Genomic DNA, 25,037 nt, shown 5'->3' on the forward strand with positions numbered 1-25,037 from the left:
CCTCCCACCCCCGCCCCTTCAAATCCCTCAGGTTCTTTTTCAGAGTTCATAGTCTCTCATGGTTCACCTCCCCTTCCAATTTCCCTCAACTCCCTTCTCCTCTCCATCTCCCCATGTCCTCCATGTTATTTGTTATGCTCCACAAATAAGTGAAACCATATGATAATTGACTCTCTCTGCTTGACTTATTTCACTTAGCATAATCTCTTCCATGTTGCTACAAAAGTTGGGTATTCATCCTTTCTGATGGAGGCATAATACTCCATAGTGTATATGGACCACATCTTCCTTATCCATTCATCTGTTGAAGAGCATCTTGGTTCTTTCCACAGTTTGGCCACCATGGCCATTGCTGCTATAAACATTGGGGTACAGATGGCCCTTCTTTTCACTCCATCTGTATCCTTGGGGTAAATACCCAGTAGTGCAATGGCAGGGTCATAGGGAAGCTCTATTTTTAATTTCTTGAGGAATCTCCACACTGTTCTCCAAAGTGGCTGCACCAACTTGCATTCCCACCAACACTGTACGAGGGTTCCCCTTTCTCCACATCCTCTCCAACACACATTATTTCCTGTCTTGCTAATTTTGGCCATTCCAACTGGTGTAAGGTGGTATGTCAATGTGGTTTTAATTTGAATCTCCCTGATGGCTAGTGATGATGAACATTTTTTCATGTGTCTGATAGCCATTTGTATGTCTTCACTGGAGAAGTGTCTGTTCATATCTTCTGCCCTTTTATTATATGATTATCTGTTTTGTGTGTATTGAGTTTGAGGAGTTCTTTATAGATCCTGGATATCAACCTTTTGTCTGTACTGTCATTTGCAAATATCTTCTCCCATTCCGTGGGTTGCCTCTTTGTTTTGTTGACTGTTTCCTTTGCTGTGCAGAAGCTTTTGATCTTGATGAAGTCCCAAAAGTTCATTTTGGCTTTTGTTTCCTTTGCCTTTGGAGACATATCTTGAAAGAAGTTGCTGTGGCTGATATCAAAGAGGTTACTGCCTATGTTCTCCTCTAGGATTCTGATGAATTCCTGTCTCACGTTGAGGTCTTTTATCCATTTTGAGTTTATCTTTGTGTACGGTGTAAGAGAATGGTCGAGTTTCATTCTTCTACATATAGCTGTCCAATTTTCCCAGCACCATTATTGAAGAGACTGTCTTTTTTTCCACTGTTTATTTTTTCCTGCTTTGTCGAAGATTATTTGACCGTAGAGTTGAGGGTCCGTATCTGGGCTCTCTACTCTGTTCCACTGGTCTCTGATGACACCCCACTTTCAACGATGGATAGATCATCCAGATAGAAAACCAGTAAGGAGGGGCGCCTGGGTGGCCTACTTTGTTAAGCATCCGACTCTTGATTTTGGCTCAGGTCATGATTTCAGGGTCATGGGATCAAGCCCCATGTTGAGCTCTGTGCTCTGCAAGGAATCTTCCTGAGATCCTTTCTCTCCTTCTCCCTCTGCCCCCCCCCACTCTCCCTCTCTCTTTCTTTCTGTCTCAAAGAATAAATAGATAACTCTTGAAAGGAAGAAAGAAAAAAGAAAGAGGGGCACCTGGGTGGCTCAGTGGGTTAAAGCCTCTGCCTTCGGCTCAGGTCATGATCCCAGGGTCCTGGGATCGAGCCCCACATCGGGCTCTCTGCTAGGCGGGGTGTCTGCTTCCCTTCCTCTCTCTCTGCCTACTTGTGATCTCTCTCTCTCTGTCAAATAAATAAATAAAATCTTAAAAAAAAAAAAAAAAAGAGAGTCCCTTTTGTCTGGAATGGGCTGCGCTTCCTCCAGCAACCTAGGTTTACTCAGAAGAGGCCTTTCAGTTAAAAAAAAAAAAAAAAAGAAAAAAGAAAGAAAGAAAGAGAGGAAGGAAGGAAGGAAGAGAGGAAGGGAGGGAGGGAGAAGGAAAGAAGGAAAGAAAGAAAAAAAATCAAGAAGGAAACATTGGATAGGAACTATACCTTAAGGCAAATGAACCTACCAGACATACATATATGGAACATTTCACCCAGGAGCAGCACAATACAGATTCTACTGAAGCACACATGAAACATTCTCCTGGATAGATTACATGTTAAGCATAAATCCAGTTAAGAAATGGGCAGAGGACTTGAATAGAAATTTCTCCAAAGAAAAGTACAGATGGCTAACAGATACATAAAAGGTATTCAGTATTTCTAATCATCTGGGAAATGCAAACCAAAAACATAAGACATGTCCTCATACCTGTTAGGATGGCTATTATCATGCTGTCAAGGACAGCAAATGCTGTCAAGGATGTAAAGAAAAGGGAATCCTTGTGCACTGTTGGTGAAGATACAATCTGGTGCAGCTACTATGGAAAACAGTATGGAGTTTCCTTTAAAAATTAGAACTAAAACTGCCAGTAATGATCCAACAATGCCACTTCTGCCTATATTTCACAGGAAATGAAATCTTACAGGGGCATTTGCCTCCCCATGTTCATTGCATTTTTCCCAATAGCCAAGGCATGGAAAAACCTAAATGTCTATCGATGGGTGAATGAACAAAGAAGAAGTGGTGTACACACACACACACACACACACACACGCACGCGTGCGTGCGCTCACACACACACAATGGGATATTAATCAGCCATAAAAAGAAGAAAATTCTGCCATTTTGCAATAATGTAGTTGGACCTTGAAAGCATTATGCTAAGTGAAATAAGACAGAGAAAGACAAATTCTGTATATTCTCATTTACATGTAGGATCTAAAAAACTGAACTTATAAATATCAAGAAAAGAATGGGGGTTGTCAGGGGATGGTGGGTGGGGGAAATATGGGGATGTTGTTCAGAGGGTAAAAACTTCCAGTTATTAGATGAATAAATTCTATGGATCGAATGTACAGCATAGTGACTATATGTTATATATTTGAAAGTTGTTAAGAGTATGGCTGTTAAATGTTATCACCACCTCCAAAAATGATAATTACGTGAGGTGATGGATGTGTTAACTAATCTTATTGTGGGACTCATTTCGCAGTATATTTATGTATCATATCATCACATTTGTATACCTTAAATTTACATTTATGTGTCAGTTATATCTCAGTAAAGCTGGAAAAAGAATTAAAAGACAATATATGAAAACCAAGGACATTTTTATAAAATGTATAATACATCAGTATTGGTTCTTCAGTTGTTACAGGTGCACAATAATAATGTTATCAACAGTAGGGGAAACTAGGTGTAGGGCATGTGTTAGCTCTGCACTATCTTTATAACTTTTATGTAAATATAACATTTTTCTAAAGAAAAATTAGATTAAAAAATTAAGATGAACAGACTCCATTTGAGTTATAGAGAGAAAAGGATTGGTTGTGCTGATTTTCCTGGATTTAAAAAAACGTGAATTATTTTAGCTAGATACTCACATATAGAGATACTTTTATAAATGTCTTTTCACTAGTGTTGAATAAGGCTGCTATTAGAATACAAGCCATGTAATACTTGTGCAATTAGTCATTTGATATTAAAGTGTGCCATTTCTTTATGTAGTGTCTTGGCAGGTTACAATGGTACCATCTTTGCCTATGGGCAAACAGGCAGTGGGAAGACATTCACCATCACGGGTGGGGCAGAACGCTATAGTGACCGAGGCATTATCCCAAGGACACTGTCATACATTTTTGAGCAATTACAAAAGGTATGGAACTTTAACTTCATTTTCTATTTGATATATTCAGCAGAAATTTATGGTGGGTAAAAAATTTATCGTGACATTTTATTATATCTAAATGAGGAAGTATTATTGTGTAATAACTCTGGCCTTTATATTTAAGGGAAGTTTAGGATTTTGCTGAAGAAGTAGAAATTAAGGTACTTTTCATTGAAGGGATGCTGTTTCAGCAAAGGTTCAAAGGGAGGTCCTTCTGATACATCCATGGAGGTTAAAAGAACAGATAACACATTTTACCAACTAACATCTTATATTTCTCATTAAGAAACTGGATATCCTTTTGCTAAGACATCTTTATTTCGGCTACTAAAACACTGAGTAAGATGATGTGATTGTACCTTTTTCACAATTGTAATAGATGCCCAAAAGACTTTTACCAGAGTAAAACTCCTATTGCAATTAATACTGTTATGAAGAGAAGTTCTCTGTATTATATGCATCATTTATTGTGTGTCTCTAAGTGCCTATTGCTTTATTACATATAATACATTTAATATAACATATATACATTATTATATATTAATATAACATATAACACAACTAGCAAAGTAGGTATCCTTATCCCAATTTCATAGTTGGTAAAAATGAGTCTAAATATCTTTCTCTGAGTCTTTATAACTGACTTAGAGGTCCATCCCAGGTCCGTGAGATGCCACACTCTGTGCTTTTTACCACTACATACACTACCTCTCTGTCTCAGACTGGCTTTATTTTGTTGGTTGTATTTAAACAATAGTGAGTCCCATAACTTCACTAGGTTTTTGTTTCCCCCCTCTGTGAAACTGGGAAGTGCATTGTACTAGAAGATCTCCATTGGCCCTACTAATTCCTACACTTACTTGGTTTTTATGAATTCTGTATAACAAATATCCTAACTAGGTCAGTGTAACAGTTTTTCCAAAATTTCTTGACTGTATGCTTTTTGCCTTTTGAGTTGCAAAGATGAGAAGAAATTGCTGAGATCTGCATAATTCTAATTTCCATCCATAAAGTAGCAATTACCCATTAGTTCAGCTCATCTCTCACTTGCTCAAACATGCCAACTCTGCATGCCAGAAAATGTGGAAGAGAAAGGGTTGAGTATAGTGTATAAGTTGGATTCAGATCCTGTCTTTTCATTTACTCATTTATTTCTGACATTAGCTGTTTTGTTTTGTTCCCAGATTTCACAGACTGGGAATGTAATTTCTAATAGTTTTTGCTGCTGTGGCCCAATGTTGTCTTGGAAAGATCACTGAAGTTGGTGTAGGCCAACTTGGTTCTGAGAAAGTGTACCACTTATAGCATGTGGCCTAGTGGCAGTTGAGACTTAAGGTCTCAGGGTTGTGGACTCGCTGTGAGGGCTGAACATACTGTATCTAAATATATTGTCTAGTTCCTCGCACATAGTATATGCTCAACAAATGAGCTCATTTACAATTGCTGTTAATATGTATATTCACACACACACACACACACACACACACACACACACACACACACTCGTGGCCAAACAATCCTGATTAATTTCAAAGAATCCTTTGAAACTAGAACAAATGAAACCAATTTCCCTGATTAAGTTAAATAGAATAAACAAATCCTTTCCTAAAAGAAAATACATTTGTCCCTTCTAAAATTTTGTCTATGGATACCAAATATAGTAAAAGTCAAAATGTCTCCCAAGTACCTACCATCTGCTAGGTCCATTGTTGTAGATCTATTTGGTCACTGACAATATTGTAAACCTCGTTTCATCTTGAATGATCCTAAATCAGTTCCTGGACTGGAGAGAGCTCCTTGGACCAATTTATATCCAGGACAACTCTTTGTAAAAGGAGGGATTTCCCTGATGGGGCACAATACATTCATTATAATCAAACCAAACTGCTGCAAAATTAGTCAGAGGCAACTAAACTAAACTAAACTAAACTAAACTAAACTAAACTAAACTCAGAGTTTCATCATTAAGTTTGTCCACATTGTGTAGCTGAAAAATGCAGACAGGTACTCAGATGCCCCCAGTCAGTTGCTTCAGAGGGCCACATGGGGCTCTCTAGAATTCCTAAAGGAAATATTTGACTTATGCGAAGTATTTATTTTAAGATAAACTAAGAGCAATTGTATACTGGCTCCTAAAATGCTGTGAGTGTGATGGGAGCACATTTGCAGTGATTTTAACAGAAGACAATTGATTCCATTTATTTTAGAAATCACTTCTCATTATTTTTGAGTATTGTGAGGTTCAGACTTGTTTTGGGGCAGGAGAAAAGGCTGTCTGCAGGAAACATGTGTGTTACATTATAGTCTGGCAATCCCAAACACTAAAAAAGGAGTAATAAGGAAAGGTAGCTTGCCACATTGCTCAGTGACTTTTAAGTGTGTATTCCAATAAAAGTCCAGAAAATGCAGAAGCTGGAGGAGCCAAAGGCATTATCCCCATCATCTCAGGGGAGTGGACCTGCCATTTTCCTGACTTACGATGATTTCTTCTACTTTCTGGAAGAAAGAGAATTTCTTCACTGCAGATGAACATACAAGTTGGCTGTTGTTTTTCCTTTCTTTGCCTTCTATTTTATAGTCATGTGCTGAATTCTCCATTTGGAGCCCTTTAGAAATAATAGAAACAATAACAATAGCAATAATAATAGCAGTAGCAAGGATTTATTGGGGATTATTACAGGGTCACATGTTCTTGGTGGGATTTGAAGTTCAGAACCCCATTTCCCTGTCACAACAGTTCTGCAAGATGAGGGTTATTCTCCCCAATTCCACAATTAAACAGCTGCAGATAATGCACGATCACTCAGTTGTAAATGCCAAATTCAGTGTTCAAACCCAGCTTTTTCTGATGCTAAGATGAACCCTGAACTGTCTGCTAAAATCTCAAACTATTATAGATGGGATAATTCAGATATGGTCAGATAAGTTTTAGAAATATATTGCTTTTGAACAGGATCTCAGGAAGTTGGTAAATGATCCCCGTGGCCTTTAACATGCTCTGAGAATCTTCTAGAGAGGGACAGCATATATATTGATCATGGAAGACTTTTTCCACAAATTCTTTCATGGGACATTTTGAGGAAAACTATTAGACTGGGGGCCATGCAGAATCTGCCTAGTATTTATGGTCTCTGATACCTGTGCTAAGTCAAGTTATAACCCTCAGAATGATGTTGAAATGGTGCCTTTACTACACTAATCTGATCAACAGGCCATGTGTCAGGATAAGCAGCCAGAGTCGCCCACATCAGGAAGATTTCCAGCATTTTCTTGGGAGAAATTTGCTTAGTGGAAACTCAGTCCATGCTGTCACCTTCCCAAACCACCAGAACATGGAATTTCAGCAGTAGCTTGAGTGTTTCACTGTAGTCATGTGCTGCCTGAGAATTGTCTTAATTTTTCAGGTGTTGTTTTGTTTTTATGAAATCTTGGTGTTTTTCTTTGGGTAGTTTGAGCCATGTTAGGACCAAAGAATCATACTAATTTTAATCTGAAGAACACATGGGGATTCGTTATTCAATTGCCTCACTAATGGTTATGGAAACTGAAGCCTGACATCACAGGGGCTCATAGCAAGTAGTCCTAGGATTCCAGCTCTGGATTTGCAGGCCCCTGCTCTTCCCCCATCTCTGTCCTCTCTCCCTTTGAATAGTATCTGTCAAATGGATTGCCTTGGATATGGGTGAGAATCAATGGGAAAGTCATCCTGAGCAAATTCTCTGGCAATCTGCTGACCTTTTTGCCATAAGACACAAATATATTGTTCTCTTATGAGAAGTAGGGCTCTATTTGCCAAAATGGAAGAATTTGTATTTTGGGGAAAGCAAGAAAAAGTGCTAGAAATTGATACTTGGTCTTGAAAACTGAGCCAGGAATTTTCTTGGGACCTGTAAAAATTCCATTTTATTCCATCTCAGAGAGAACAGGTACTTTTTGTCTGCTGGCAGAACTGAGAAAGGACCTTTCACCTTGATTTTTATCCTAATGACACATATGCCTGTGTCATTGCACTTCCCCAGCAAGGACCCACAGAAAATACCCTCAAACCAATAGCTCAGTATCCCTGACCTGCCACGTAGGCCAGGAAAATTAACCCAACAGTAAGATATAGGCATTGAACTGTGAATATCCACTCTTACTGTTACCTGATTGATCTAAAGTATTTCTGTCCCCTGGGATTCATTTTCCATTCTCTTCTATTGTCTGTTATCTCTTTGTCTCATCAGAAATTTTGAATATTGGAAAAATTTTTTTAAAAAATTATGATTGAAGATGGAAACTCTTATGCTACTGAGGTTTTTAAACTGAAGTCATGATTCTGTTTTCTTCTATGAATAGGCTATTCACAGGATGTAAGTTTATTTTTTCATAGTAACCTTTTTCTGGGGGTCTGGAAAGTAAAAAATGGTGTGTTATACAGTTCTGCAACCAAGTTGGCTCATTTTAAGTGTATATTGACCCTTCATGTATAACGTGGAACCAATAAAAAAACAACAGACTAAAGTTGCTTGTAATCATGGGTGTTGGCTGTTTAAAAAAAATGCTTCATGCATATGGTTACTGGCAACTTGAAAGTGTCACGAACTGAAAATGGAAACCATACAAAGTGAAGAGAGTAAAGGAGAGAAAGCTGTGAGGAACTGTAGTGATAAATGTGTTCATCCTCCTCCAAGCTGAGTCGCTATTTATAGCCATTAAACAATGTCTTCCCCTTTTCCAATCAGGACAGCAGCACAATACATACAACGCACATTTCCTATTTGGAAATCTACAATGAATGTGGTTATGATCTATTGGATCCAAGACACGAAGCCTCCAGTTTGGAAGATTTGCCGTGAGTAGCAGAACAACAAAGAAGGGGGGGAAATCACTTTCAGATGTTCCCTTCAATTGTTTCCTTTGAAACTTTGTATGTTTCTGGTCTCAATCATAATTAACAAATACTGGATAACAGAATCTTTTTGTAATATAATGGATATTTTTTCAGTTATGACAAACAGACAGTATTGATGGGAGCTAAAATTGCTTGAAACCCATCTCTTGGGAAAATCTCCTTTGGAGGTGGTGCAAGAGAGTTTGCTGAATGTTCTCAGAGTGGGTACTGAGAGGACTGGTGGGATATGCCAGTATTGCTTTACTCTTGTCGGATCAAACCCTTTACTCATCTAATTGTGGCCTCTGAAGAGGGGATTCAAATTAGGACTCAGGCAGCAATAAGAGAGTCTGAAAGAGAGAAAATAAAAACTTTGTTTTCCTCATTGCTTCTCTACTGTTATTAAGACTGACATTGACAATCATTTGGTCAGATTGGCACTGATTGCATCATGACTGGAATATAAATAGTCTTAAGAGCTTACCTACTAACAGAGTCAGTTACTCTGCCAACGTTTGTGTAACATTATTCACAGTTTGAATAGCTGCCTAAATTACGTATTAATGGTAATACTTCATATCCATTTGTCCAGACATCTTCATATATCAGAAGTTGGTAGCCAAGAAAATGTACTTTCAAAATAAGTAAGTAAATAAATAAATAAATAAGAAAATATACTTTCATTTTCTTATTAAATATTCTAAAACAACTTAAAAACATATATTAATCCTTTACTACAGAGACTGACAATTAGTTGCTTGCTTTAATCGGCAAAGGAAATAAGAGAAGATACTAAAGGAAATAAGTTACACTCTTTACATCACCTTTATTCGTATTCTTCCTTTTAATGTTGACCAGAGTCTTTACATATCATCTCTGTTATGCCAGCTATATTCATTAGAGGGAGTTAGAAAAGGGGATTATTATTGGTACTCTAAATATTTATGTTAATTAAATAATATAAGAAGAGAGAGGAAAAATCTGACTCCATGGAAGAAATTGGTCTTTTTTTTTTTTTTAAAGATTTCATTTATTTATTTGATTGGAGAGGCAGGCAGAGAGAGAGGGGAGGAAGCAGGCTCCCTGCAGAGCAGAGAGCCCGACGCGGGGCTCCATCCCAGGACCCTGGGATCATGACCTGAGCCGAAGGCAGAGGCTTTAACCCACTGAGCCACCCAGGCACCCCAAGAAATGGGTCTTAAGGAAGCTATTGAAATTAAGTTTGAGGAAAGGTAAGAAGTCCCTCATAGGAAGGTTGGAAACAACAACATTAAAAACATGAAGATGGAACTAGAGGGTATTATGCTGAGCGAAATAAGTCAGTCAGAGAAAGACAATTATGTGATTTCACTCTTACCTGGAATTTAAGAAACAAAACAGAGGATCATAGGGAAATGGAGGGAAAAATAAAAGAAGATGAAATCAGAGAGGGAGACAAACCATAAGAAACTCAACTCTAGGAAACAAACTGAGGGTTGCTGGAGAGGAGGTGGGTAGAGGGACAGGGTAACTGGGTGATGGGCATTAAGGAGAATATGCGATATAATGAGCACTGGGTGTTATATGCACTGATGAATCACTGAACTCTACCTCTGAAACTAATAATACATTATATGCTAACTAATTGATTTTAAATTTTAAAAAAACATGAAGATGTGGTCAGAAAGGCCATGTGTTGAGGAGTCATGTGAAATAAAATCAGAAAGGCCAATAGGCCTTTTTTTGAGCAACTATTTTTGAGGGACTTGAAAGACAGGCTTTTGCTGTGAGATTGGTCATTATTCTAATAGACTTTTAAATTAGTTTTCTAGCCTCCAGTCTGACCTGGACCTCTAGGCTATATCTTGCTTAAAATTACTTTTAGCAAGTCACATCTACACTGAAAAGCTTGAAGCCTGCTTAGCAATAACTCAGAAATGGTTTGGCTCTGATAAACATGAAGGAGGAGAGAGAAATGTAAGAGATATGCATAAAAACATAAATAGATGACAGGATACCTGGGTGGCTCAGTCAGTTAAGCATCTACCTTCAGCTCGGGTCATGATCCCAGGGTCCTAGGATCGAGTTTCCCATTGGACTCCTTGCTCAGGGAGCCTGCTTCTCCCTCTGCCTGCTGCTCCTGCTGCTTGTGCTATCTCTCTCTCTCTCTTGACAAATAAATAAAATCTTTAAAATAAATAAATAAATTGATGATAGCTAGCTAGCTAGGTAGATACATAGATAGAAATAAAATACATTAATTATGCTCACCTTGGAAAAGAAGGTGAATTATAGCAAGTTCATTCCCTGCATTTTACTGATTGAGCAGAGTAAACCCAGAGAGGTGTGACTTGCCCAGAGTTTCAAAACTGATCTGTTAATGGTACAGCAGGAATTGAAAACCACATAGTCCCACTTCCATGCCCGAGTAGCAAAAATAGCTTCAAGATTTTACTGTAGAGCCCAGAGAATTAAGGAAGCATTGACTAAAAAGATGATCTGCTAGAAATCTTGATTGGGTGGTGGTAATGAGTTTCACATACATACATAACTTTGGTGTCTCAGAGTACCCTACTTGATGTTTAGAATAAATTCCTCACAGGTAGGAAGCATGCCTTACTTGAGTTGGTAGTCTCTCTACTGCGTTCAACCAGAATAAGTTCTTAATATTTTATTTATTTATTTTTTTAAGATTTCATTTATTTATTTAACAGAGAGAGACACAGAGAGAGAGGGAATACAAGCAGGGGGAGGGGAGAGTGCAAAGCAGGCTTATTGTTGAGCAGGGAGCCTGACATGGAGCTTGATCCCAGGACCCTGAGACCATGACCTGAGCCGAAGGCAGACACTTAAAGACTGAGCCACCCAGGCACCCCAGTTCTTAATATTTTAAAAAATTATCTGTCAAATTGGAGCTGTGAAGTAGACTTTTTGAAGATGAGCATGAAAGGGAAAACAGCATAAGTTCTATGAATCAGAGTCTAATAGAGACATAACGAGACACAGCCTGACTATGAGAAGCAGGAGTGAGGAGAGTCATTGAATTTAAGAGAGGCAGTGTAATCGAGTCAAGAATACTTGATTACAAGTCAGGAAATTTGGGTTCTAGTCCCAACCTTGCAATCTTAGATACATTTATTTCACTTTTCTAGGTTTATCTATAAAATGTGGCCATTGAGTTATATAATATTTAACAGCTTTCCAACTTCCAATGTCTAGAGTTCAAAGATTAGTAACCTCACAGGATAGGACTTACTTGGTTACTCTTTTCCCTCTCACAAAAAGAATAAGAAGTAGTGTAGATATTTTATATTTTTCTCCTAGAAAGAGCCTTCAGCCTCTTGAGAGCAAGGACAATGCTTTAATTCACTGTATGTCTCTGTGTTTCCTGGCATGCCTGACAGTAATGGCTCTCAATGTAGATCAGATTGTCTCTGTAGATGTCACTAGCTTTCTATCTCAAACTACTGCTCCTTCCTTGGTAGCCTTGTCCTCCTGTTGGAGAATGTGTTCACTGACTCAAGTCAGAAGTGACCTCAGTTACAAAACAGATATTTTCAGTGAACTATAACCCTCTCCCACAGGCATATAAAAGTGGACAGAAAGATGTTCTTATCTTACGTTTTGGGATATAATTACATGACAACAGTCCTCATTAAAATAAAAATGAGAAGATTCTCATTATGAAAGAAGATTCCCATATCCCAGGAGTATAGCCTATTTACTTCAAATATATTCAGTACTATAAAATTCCAAAACAACTCGAGAATTGCATTCTTATGGTGTGGGGATTATGAGATTTGGCTGGTATTGAGTCTGCTGGCTTTCTGGGGATTTTAGGTTTGCGTTGTACTAAGATTATCAAGTAATTCTTCATAATGGAAGGTGACTTTTGCTATACCTGGATTGCATTAAGAGTATGTCCAGTTAATCTGGTTTCACACACTCTTGAACTGGGACGAGCTCTAACTCTGCAATACTATCCTTCTGGTTGACTGCTTTCATTGTCACAAGCTGGAATGTCCCAAACACTCTGAACACAATCCCCCAAAAATAGTAGGTAAAATGTCTGTTGACTTTGGTTCTCTCCTGCAGCCATTCATTTGAGGGACAATGATAATATACACATTTGATCATTTCCACATTCTTGTACTTGGCATAGCCATGTGCAATCAAATCCAAGATCATTTTGATGTTGTGTAATAATAGCCATCAGTAGCAGGTTTCTTACCCCTGAGCAGCAACACCACTTCCCCCAGATCACCTGCTGGATGCTCTTCTCATGAGCACTCTGCTTTTCTCCTTCTTGTTCTTTTACATCCTAATTTGAGCTCCAACTCCCTGCTGTTACTGAAGCATTTACCTATAGACTGCCTACAGACTTTGTATGTATGATGTCAGAATAAAGTCAATTGCTTTTTGAAAATATTGCTCTAGTCACTTAGCAAGGAGTTTTTAGATACAACACCAAAAGCATGATCTGTGAAAGAAAAAAAAAATAGATGACTTGCGTTTCATTAAAATTAAAAATGTCTGTTCTCTGAAAGACACTGTCAAGAAAAGATAAGCCAGAGACAGAGAAAATATTACCAGACACATGTCTGATAAAGGATTTTTATATAAAATATACAAAGAACTCTTCAAACTTAACAATAAGAAAACTAACAATCCAATGAAGAAATGAGAAAAAGATCTGAACAGACACCTCACCAAAGAAGACCTAGAGATGGTAGATAAGCATGTGAAGAGATGCTCAACATCATCTGTCTTTGGGAATCACTAATTAAAACTACTATGCACCTACTAGAATGGCAAAAATCTAAAAAACTAGCAATACCAAATGCTGGAAAGAATGTAGAGCTACTGGAACTCTCACTCATGCAGCATAGTACAGATACCTTGGAAGTCAATTTCCAGTTTCTTAAAAAATAAAATAGTTCTTAGGATATGACCCAGCAGTTATGATCCTGGGTATTTAACCAAATGAAATGAAAACATCAGCACAGAAAGCTGCCCATGAGTGGATATAGCAGCCTTATTCATAATTGCCAAGAACTGGAAGCAACCAACATGTCCCACTGTGGGACATTCATGCAGTGGAATATTATTTGGCAATAAAAAGCAGTGAGCTATCAAGCCACAAAAAGACATGAAAAGTCTACATGCTGTATGATGCCAACTATAAGACATTGTGGAAAAGGCAGAAATATAGATACAGTAAAAAGATCACTGGTTGCTAGTAGCTGGGGAGAGGGCAGGTAGAGGGATGAATAAGTGAAGCACAGGGGGCTTTGGGGCAGACAAGCTAGTGTATATGGTAGTATGATGGCAGTTGCATGATATGCATTCGTCCAAACTCACAGAATGTACACCACCAAGAGAGCCCTAATGGAAGCCATGGACCTTTCGTTAATAAAATAACAACAGCAAAAAGGAATGAACTCTTGATCCATTTAACAGTGTGGGGGACTCTCCAGGGAACTGTGCTGAATGAAAAAGCCAATCCCAAAAAGTCATATGCTGTGTGATTTTATTTATGGAGTATTTTTTAAATGGCAAAATTATAGAAGTAGATAGCAGCTGAATGGTTGACAGAAGTTAGGGAGGTGGGAGTGGTTATACAAGGCCAGTGAGAGATGCTTGTGCTAACAGACTATTCTGTATCTAAACTATGGCTGTGAATACACAAAACTACTCACGTGATTAAATTCCATAGAACTACACACACACACACACACACACACGCAAGTACTGGTGAAACTGGGACATCTGAATAAGATCAGTGGATTGTATCAATGCCAATGTACTGGTTGTGATATTTTTTTTTTAAAGATTTTATTTATCTATTTGACAGAGAGAAATCACAAGTAGGCAGAGAGGCAGGCAGAGAGAGAGGAGGAAGCAGGCTCCCTGCCGAGCAGAAAGCCCGATGTGGGGCTCGAACCCAGGACCTGGGATCATGACCTGAGCCGAAGGCAGCGGCTTAACCCACTGAGCCACCCAGACGCCCCTGGTTGTGATATTTTAATATAATTTTACAGGATGTTAACATTGGGAAAAATTGGGTAATGGGTGCATTATTTCTTACAGATGCATGCAAATCTACAAGGATCACAAAATACAAAGTTTAATTTTAAAAAGTGTCTATATATTTATATAGAGACATATGTGTATTTAATGTGTTCTGTATTTAGTAATTTAAATGAAAATAAAACATCTATTTTTGAAAGTCCTTATGTCATATGCTAGAAAGGGAATATAGTTAGAATCTAAGTATGTCTTATGAAGTAAAATAGTATAACTACTGGTCTTAACCATAAGGAAAATAGTCACCTTACTTTAGTGTAATTTTAGTATTCCTAAATAAGGATACATAATAGATTTAAGGTTTCAAAGACAGTCATGGTTATTATTGTTAGAAAAAAGTCCATAAGCCCCAGCATCCAGTATTGAAATCTTGGCTGTTTTGTAAAATAATTTGTCATCAAAGAAAAAAAAAAAGTTGATGAATGTTAAGTTTAATTCATCACATTTCTAATACCTACCAGATATGAAACACTGTTGAATGTTGCATGAGTTACAGAAAAGATTAATGCAGTGTCTGTCCTCATGGCTTATAGTCTGGTCATGTAGAATCATTCATTTATTCAACATTTATTGAGATCCAGCTTGATTCCACACTTCGTGCTAGGCACGGAGACATAGTCTCTCCTTTCCTGGCGCTCACAGCAGAGTAGGTACACCTTGTACAAAATAGCATAAGGTGGAATATGAAAACCATCATAAGAGAGGCACAAAGAATGACTAGGGCTTAAAGGAGAAAGAAATCTCATTAGGTCAAGTGATCAGAAAGAGATTCACAGAGAAGGTGGTAATGATATAGTCCTTGAGGGATAGGACTTGGAGCAGTGGAATGTGGCATTTATGTGGACGCAAAGGTGGGGAAAAGCATAAAGCTTGTTCTGTCATAGGTAATAGACCTGTTTGACTGGACTCCAGTAAGGGAGTAGGTGAGACCATCAAGACTGGAAGGCAGGAATGCATGGATTTGGTAGGAAGGTGTAGCCCTCAGAGATTTTTTTATTCAAGAGTATAGCAGGTTAGCACTGCCTTTTAGGAAGAGAATCCAGTCAGTAGCATGTAGGGCTGGAATGAGATGGATGGGAGTCAGAGACACTGCAGAGCATTGTAGGAAGTGATTAGGACCATTTACGTGGCAATGGGAGTAAAAAAAAGAGAGACATAACTAGAATACATAATCCAGTGGCTTGACATTTAACCATGTATGAGACTATAGCTATGTATGAGAATCATGTGGAGTGTTGTTAAAAGTGTAGATTCCTGGCCCCCACCTCCAGAAAGTTCAGATATGTATGAATAAGCATCCCAGGTGATTCTAATGAAGGTGGTTTATAGTCATCCCTTCCCTCATCCACCTAGGGAAAGTTCTTTTTAGAGATACCAGAAAAATCTCTCCAAAGAAGGAGATGGTTACCTATTGTGTCCTAGTCCCTGTCCTATGGACTTTAAATACTGTATCTCATTTGAGAAAGTAGGTATCCTAATCTCTGTTTTATGGATGACTAAATTGGGGTTCACACAGGTAGTGTGATATTTCCCTAAGATTCCATGTCTGCCAAGAATGGACTAGGATATCAACCTCCATCCGTCAAACATCAGAGCTGGGGGTGCTGGTGCTCTTGCCTGGGAGATCTGGTGCTCTTGCCTGGGAGATCTGTGTTGTGTCCTGGCATTCTGTCTGAGCTCTGAGCTCTGAGCCATGGTTTCTGGGCTTCTGCAGGCCTCTGGAACCTCTTGTATGAGCCAAAGCTTTGAGTCCTCTTCAGCTCAGTCCGTTGTGTGTCTATCCCTCTGCAAGGCTTGGAGAGTACCTGTTCTTTTACCTCCAAGGGAACTTAGTCTAATAGAACAGACTCACAAATTGATCATTTCAGGCTTATACAGTAAGTGGTAAGATGCCCTGGGTTCTTTAAGGGTACATGGGAGGATAGTGATTTCTACCTGGGGGTTCAGAGAAGGCTAGAGAAAAACTGTGCCACATTATGGTCTCCAGGCTCAGCTAGGCCCTCAGTCTGCTAAGCAATACCTTCATGTACCCAGTACTTTTTCTCCCATTGCCCACAATATTTATATCAAATGTCTCTCTCTGTTGTCATGAACTACCTGCTCCATTTCTCTTCCAAGCCACTTGTATCCTTACCTCAGAAGCTGCCAAATATGTTCCACCCACCTACTTTTCTCTAGCCTCGGGAAACTCTGTCCTTTTGCAACTCAATATTCCCACTTACGCTCAGGACTTCCCTTGGATGGGCAGCAAATCTACTTTATTTGGCCTACACATTTTATGTTTAAAATTTTTGAATTTAGTGCCTTTAGCTGAAGCATGGGTCCTCAGTTTTTATTCCTACCTACTGCATTATATTTTTCATTTGTGTTATTTTTCTGGTCCCATTGAACACTTCTGGAGGTTCCTGGGCCTATAAATACAGATCTTAGAGTTAAAACTAACTCCAGTCTTCAACTGAGTCAATTACTGATATAGCTGGGAGGCAACCTCTTGAGAAGTAGGGCTGCTGTCTTACAGGATGATCTGAGCAAGTGACCAGTGACTAGTGATGGTCACTTACACTTTATGTCCTTCATGGATTGGCCAGGGACTGTTTCTTGGAGAAACAGAACATTGGCAATGACCATAACAGAGGGAATAGAGAACCATTCCAGCCCCAGAATGACACTTTTCCCCAAAGCCTGTCTTACTAGCGTAATAACCCCTACTCTGAATGGCCAGTTGGAAGAGATCATTCTCAACTTCTGAAATGTCTCATATAGGAGACTGTTTTTGTCAGCTCAGGTCCTGGAACAATATACCATAGACTGGGTGGCTTAAACAACAGACACTTATTTCTTACAGTTCTGGAAACTGGGAAGTCTAATATCAAGGAGCTGGCATATTTGGTTCCTGGTGAGACCTGCCTTCCTGGCTTATAGATAGCTGCCTTCTTGCTTTGTCCTTACATGGTGTAGAGAGAGAGAGAGCATGTTCTGGTCTCTCTTCCTATTTTCATAAAGGCACAGACCCCATCCTGTGACCTTATCCAAAACCTCATTACCTACCGAAAGTCCCACATCTAAATACCATCACATTAAGGATTAGGGCTTTAACATACAAGTTTTTGTGGGGCATAACCATTCAGTCCCTAAAAGAGGTGTTAGCTTTCGCTAACAGGTTGCCTCATATGTGATGTGTAGAAGGATGGGAAGAAACAGATGCAGCATTTTCACTCATACATCTGGAATGTAAAAATATATCTGTGATATTTAGGGTTGCTAGTCACTTGAGATTAATTAGTGACAGGGAAAACTCCGTCACCTCAATCTATTCCATCTTTCTCGTATGTTACATATAAACAAACACATACAGTTTCTTTTTCTAAGATTAAGAGTTGAAATGCACTTTTAAAACTATGTGTTAATGTGGATTTGTTTTTCTTTGACTTTTTGTCCAGTTACTCTTCATAATTTCTCTATGAATCATTTGGTTTGGTCTTATACAATGTAATTTTTCAATCTGTTTTAAATTTTGAGTATAAAAGCAAAACCATAAGATTACCTAAACGAGTGTTGAATAATTTAGGCTTGCTTGGTCACTTTATTCTGTCATTTAGAAGAATACATAGTGTTTGGAAACCCATCTGACTAGTACAGCTCAACAATACAGAAACAATGAGTACAACTGTTTGTGAGTGTCAGCATCATATGTACCAAGCAATTATTATACTGCAGGAATCTCAGCTCTTCTGGGGCATTACAAAGAATTCGTACTGTATGTTTATCCTCAGTGTACTTACCATTTATTTGGAATATGTAGCATACACATGAAACACCACAAGAAACCTCTGCAAAACATAACCGCTCTCAACTGTGCAGCCAATGATGTGTGTACATGCAAAAAAGACATTAAAATGACTTATAGCTGCAGTAGTCTCATGAATGGAGCCACATCAGCCAATGATCTCCTGTCATAGCCTATACCCTCAATGATCTTCTCATTTTACTGGCATATGCCAAGACCAGAGTTCTAACTGAGCTGAGAGCTGGCAGTGCTGTAAGAGTGGGGGCAGTGCTGAGCCAGTCTAAAGAGAGGATGCATGGGGAAAAGCCTTTCCAATGAAATCTAGAGTGAGGGGAAGAGGATCTATAGACAGCTAGAGGGCTCATTTGCACCAGGTGAGAAGTGTTGCAGGTAGCGCATTAATCTCGCTGCTCTGAAACTTCCATGCCAGTTAGCCTATGTACTGTTTAGCTAACTGTAATTGACCCTGTGTTTTCATATTGAGTTCTAAGACAGCTGAAGACTATAAGATACAAAGTGGAAGTTATTGTGAACCAGAGATCAGACTAATGCTACTCAGGCTGGCTAGCCACCTGTTATCTTTTAGTACATGTGTGACTCAATCCAAGAAGGAAGCCCTAGGAATAACCCAGTTAGAAGAAATAATGGTAAAAATAGATCCCTTTTACAATAGCAAAAAGAGGTAAAACTTTCAGGGTCTTTGTGAAGACAATACAGTGCATTCTTTGGTGAGAAATAAAAGAAGACTTTGAAGGTAAATGGGGAGCTGTTAATCTGGTTCTGAATGAGAAGTGTGAATATCTTGAAGAGGTCAGCTCTTCCCATTTTTAGAGGTTCAGTGAAGTTCCAAGCCAAATCTTAAAGACTTAAAAAAACAAATAGGAGTCCAGAGTTTATCTGAAAGGAAAAACAACCAAGATGAGCAAAGAAATGTCTGAAACAGACTGAGAAATGAGAGCAGACCAGAGATGCCATATATTCAAATTAGGTAAAACTCTAATAATGAAATTGTGTTGTACCACTTCAGAATTGGACAGATGAGGAAGAGAGAACAGATAAACCAGAATTAGATCCTATAGCATGTTGCTATTTAATGTGGATAAAGGGGAGAGTTATTCAGTCACTGGATTGGACATCTTTTTTAATGAATTAACTAACAACGGCTTATAACAGCAGCCCAATTTATAGTGGCTTGACCAATAGTCTGTCCACCCCCACCCATGACTCCTGCCCTTGTCTGACGCAACCCTGCACATACAGTAAAGATTCTAGAGATGGGAGCCAGGGCTGCTATGGAAGTTCCAGGATGCCTCTGGGGCTTTCTTTTATCATTCTGCTGGAGCCATGCTTAGCAGGTGGCTTTAGTCCTTGTGTAGAATGACTACCCTACCTTCAGCAGCATATCCACATTCCTGGAAGAAAAAATAAGGAAGCAGGCATTTGCTAGCTGAGCCTGTCCTTTTAACAGTTTTCCCCAGAAGCTCTGTCCTCTGCTTTAACTTATTTGTCACTGACCAGAATTATGTTACATGGCCAGTTGTAGTTAGTTGCAAAGGAGTCTGGGAAAGTCTAGTATTTTTAAATAATAACCTGAACAAAAATCAGAGCTTAACAGTTACACAGAAGGGTAGGACAGATTCTGTAAAGGCAACCTGCACTGTGAGTCACAATTTGTTATCTGGGGGGAAAAATCCATGTACATCCCTTATTTCCTTCCCTGTGCCTGCATCCTAAAAAATAGAAGAAAATGTATTATTAAGACATGCATGCATTTATATTTTTACCACAAATCTGCTAAATATTTAGCCTAAGATAATCACTTTAAGGAAATATATCAATGCATTATCATTGTCCCTGTGGTGGGATTCTGTTTTTATTTTTTAAAATTCTTTCAACTTTTTAAAATTTTCAAACTTTTTCACAAGAAGCGTATATTACTTTTATAGTTGGACAAAAATAAACCTTATATTTTAATGAAAATAAATAAAAGTAAATAAACACAGAATTTGTCAAATGCAATGGCATAATCTTCGAGGTGTATAAAGCTATTTCCCTGCTGGAAAGGCTATGGTTTTCCAAAATTAGAAATCCATGGCCTCTAGATCTATTTGCTGCTACAATTCCCCCTCATGTGGAAAACTTGACCACATAATTTTGATGGTGCAACCATGAAGTCTGAATGAGAAAGCAAGTATTAGTGAAAAATGAGAGGAAAAATATTTTCTTTGGGGGAAAAAAAGTTGATAGCTCTGAAAAAGATAAATTTTTTAGCGTATGGCTCTATAATTACCATATGGAATTAGGTTAAATAAGACATTTCTATTAAATGATGGGTTATTTGTGAACCTAGAACACTGGAAGGAACATGATATATATGGCAGGATATAACTGGAAATTAGCAAAGCATACTAGTGTAAGAGAGAGGTACTAGCATAAGCATTGTATTTGATGTGTAAAATATTCATTCTCGGAAAATTATGCAAATTGCCCGTAGACAATAGATAAGTGTAGGGAAAGCCTTGGTTATGTACATTAGATTTGGGAGCCATTTATTTTTGGTGGTTGCACAGTGATATTGTTTGGGGATGAGAAAAGTCCAGTTACTTTAGTATAATACAGAAAATATAATATATACAGAAAATATAATACAGAAAAGTGACCTTACCAAGTTCTTAACAGTCGAAAAATTTATCCTATTTGGATTAGTTTGGGGAAAAAAGAGAAGTGAAAAGATGTTTCATATGCATACTAAATCTTAGTGAAATAATTGAATTACAGTAACCAATAAATACATACATAAGTGTTGGTACTCTTACACATTAATTGTACCTAGTATGATTCTGTCTTGGACTATCATAGATAATTTTCATTTTGGTCTTCCATTTCCATAGCAGTGGCCAACAGCTTCCAGTTCTTTGTCTTGATTTCCTTTAATGATTTTTGTTTTCATAGCATTTGAAAGCATGAGCATAATAATAAGTTACCTTAGATGACTTAATCCTTGCTCATTTTCAGACAGGGAATAAATAATGTACAGGTGTCAGCATCTCTGAAATGGCAGACTATGGAAGTAGAATAACCTTAGGGTGTTGGTTAACTTCTTTGGGAAATCAAATGGATCAGAGAGTTCAAGTCTAATAATGCTGTAATTTAGCAACACAGGTAGATACAGTTAGTTTAGAAATAGTAATGACACTATTTAGGAGAGGATATTTACCAACTGAATGAAATTAATACGGATAACAAATAAGAATTTATCACAGCATTCACCCAGAATATTTTGGGGCTTTGAATTTGGACTTGTTCTTTTTTCTGACAAAATATTTCACTTGTTCATATACCATGTGTGTCTTTTAAAAAGTTAAAACCAAGTTTTTTTTTTTTTTCTTAAAGACTTAAATTTTTAGAGCAGATTTAGGTTTACAACAAAATTGAGAAGAAGGTACAGGAATTTCCCATACACCTCCCATCCCTATATGTGCATATCCTTTCCCACCACTCACCAGAATGATATATTTGTTACCAAGAATGAACCTACATGGATACATCAAAATCACCCAAAGTCCATAGTTTACTTTATGTTTGTAATACTCTTGGTATTGTACATTCTGAGGATTTGGACAAATATATGGTGGCACCTATTCATCATGATAATATCATACAGAGTATTTTCACTGCCCTAAAAATCCTCTGGGCTCTGCCTAATTATCCATCCCCTGCTACCTCTTGCCTTTGGCAACCAATGATCTTTTTACTGTCTCCATAGTTTTGCCTTTTCCAAAATGTCATACAGTATGTAGCCTTTTCAGACTGGGTTCTTTCACTTAGTAATATGCATCGAAGGTGTCTCCATGTGTTTTCATGAATTGATGGCTCATTTCCTTTTAGAATTATATTCCATTGTCTGGATGTACCAAGATTAATTTATCCCTTTACCTACTGAAGGGCATCTTGGTTGCTTACAAACTGTGACAATTATGAATAAAACTGCTATAAACATCCATGTGCAGATTTTAGTATAAACATAAGTTTCACCCCTTCTGGGTAAATATCAAGGAACATAATTGCTGGATTGGATGTCATGATTGCTGAGTCAGTTGGTAAGAGCATGCTTAGTTGTTTTGTTTTCTCTCTTTCCTCACTTTTTTTTTTAATTTAAAAGTTTTTTTAAATTTAAATTCAATTAATTGACATATAGTGTATTATTAGCTTCAGAGGTAAAGTTTAGTGATTCATCAGTTGAATATAACACCTAATAGAGCATGTTTAGTTCTATAAGAAGTAGCCAAATTGTCTTCCAAAGTGGCTGTACTGTTTTGTATTCCTACTAGCAGTGAATGAGATTGCTCCACTTCCTCACTAGTACCAGCATTTGATGTTGGTAATGTTCTGGATTTGGGCCATTCTAACAGGTTTGTAGTGATATCTCATTTTAATTTGCATTTCTTTGATGAAATAAGATTTGGATCATCTTTTCGTATGCTTATTTGCCATCCATATATCTTATTAGGTAAGGGATCTGTTAAAGTCTTTGGACCATTTTTGAATTGGATTGTCTGTCTGCTTATTGCTGAATTTTCAAAGTTCTTTGTATATTTTGGATAGTAGGTCTTTCTGTTTTCTTTCTTTCTTATTTATTTATTTATTTATTGCATGTGGATGTCCAATTGTTGTAGCACCATTTGTTAAAGAGACTATATTTGCTCTACTGTATTGTCTTTGCTGCTTTGCCAAACGTGAGCTTACTGTATTCATGTGGATCTATTTCTGGGCTCTCTATTTCATTCCATCGATCTGTTTATCTATGCTTTCACCAATGCCACACTGTCTTGATTATTCTAGCTTTATAGTAATCTTGAAGTCAAATGATATTGATCCTCCAACTTTGTTCTCCCTTAATATTGTTTTTGGTATTTGGGGGTCCTTTTTGTCTCCATATACACTGTAGAATCACTTTTTCAGTATCCACAAATATCAAGGAATTTATTGGGATTGCATTAAATCTATAGATCAAGTTGGGAAGAACTGACATTGGGACAGTATTGAGTCTTCCTATCCATGAACATGGAATATGTCTTCTTTGGTTTCTTTCATCAAAGTTTTGTAGTTTTCCTCATATAGATCTTGTGTGCATTTTGTTTGATTTATACCTAAGTATTTCATATTTTTTGGATGCTAATGTCAGTGATATTGTGTTTTTAATTTTAAATTTTACTTGTTCATTTCTGGTATATAAGAAAACAACTGACTTTTGTATATTAGCCTTGTATCCTGCAATGTTTCTCTAATTACTTTGGTTCTAGAAGTTGTGTTGTCAGTTCTTTCAGTATTCTACATATATGACTATGTCATCTGTGAACAGGAACAGTTTTAGGTCTTCCTTCTCAATCTGTATACCTTTTATTTCCTTTTCTTGCACTGTTGCATTGGCAAGGATTTCCAGTACAATGTTGAAAAGCAGTGGTAAGAGGGACACCCTTGTCCTATATCTGATCTTAGTGGAAATGCTTTGAGTTTCTCACCATTAATTATGATATTAACTCTAGGTTTTTGGTAGTAGTCTTTATTAACTTGAGAAGGTTCCCCTCTATTCCTTATTTACTGAGTTTTTATCATAAATAGATGGTAGATCTTGTTACTTTTCTTGCACCTATTGATATAATCACGCGGTTTTTCTTTTTTAGCCTGATCTGATGAATTACATTGATTTTTGAATGTTGAACCAACCACGTATACTTGGGATAAATCTCACTTGGTTGTGGCATAAATTCTTTTTTTACTTTGTTGGATTTGATTTGCTAATATTTTGTTGAAGATTTTTGCATATGTGTTCATGAGCGATATTAATCTATAGTTTTCTTGCAATGTCTTTGTATATTTTTTGTATTAGGTAATTCTGACCTCATAAAATGAGTTAGGAAATAGTTCTTCTGCTTCTTTCTTCTGAAAGAGATTATTGAGAATTGATATAACTGATTCCTTAAATATTTGCTAGAGAAACTGGTATTTTTAGTAGGTGAAATTAAATAACTTAGTTTTTAAAATGTCATGTGACTGGTTATATTCTTCATTATCAGTAAAAAGATACAATATTAGATAAAACTATAAAGAAAAGAAATGTTTTTCAACCTACTAGAAAGAATTTTCAATAAACAGAAAAAATATCGATTCTTTTTAGTCCCTTCTGTCTAGGTTAAGATCAATATAAAAATGTATTACAGGTTTGGAAAACTTCCTCAAGGAATATGTTTCAATTATTTATACAAAAGAGGAAATCTTTTAAGTTTTTAGTCAATCTGAAGAAAATCTACCTTTAAAATTGTTTAAGTGCAGGAAGGATAATTCCACTTACATGTCTTCTAAAAATTTGCATCTTCCTTTTTCTCAAATCTTTACCATTAAAGAGCTTCTGAGAATGTGTGTTGGGTTGGGGGCGGGGGAGAGGCTGAAAACCACTGAACGAGAGAGTGTTTTCTTCATTAAAATGAATAGTGTGACTGTGTTTACAACATGTGCAACATATCCATTTATTTAGAAGAACCTGACTGGACACCCTTCTGTTTTCATGAGTCTGACCTGCTATTGATATTTCTGAGTCAAGGTAATTAACTAGAGAGGGCAACTTCTCTTC

The 25,037-nt window shown here is 37.5% G+C and overlaps 1 protein-coding gene across 3 annotated transcripts in view; it reads left to right on the forward strand.

The window, feature by feature from the left end:
* KIF6 (kinesin family member 6) overlaps positions 1 to 25,037 on the forward strand; it is a 465,466-nt gene that overhangs the window by 84,057 nt on the left and 356,372 nt on the right. For all 3 annotated transcript variants that reach the window (XM_047733172.1, XM_047733173.1, XM_047733171.1), the window contains 2 exons: positions 3,521 to 3,668; positions 8,405 to 8,514. In XM_047733172.1, coding sequence (XP_047589128.1) covers positions 3,521 to 3,668; positions 8,405 to 8,514 — 258 coding nt within the window. The remainder of the gene's footprint in view (positions 1 to 3,520; positions 3,669 to 8,404; positions 8,515 to 25,037) is intronic.

Source organism: Lutra lutra, chromosome 6 (assembly GCF_902655055.1).
Source record: "Lutra lutra chromosome 6, mLutLut1.2, whole genome shotgun sequence".
NCBI classification, from domain to species: domain Eukaryota; kingdom Metazoa; phylum Chordata; class Mammalia; order Carnivora; family Mustelidae; genus Lutra; species Lutra lutra.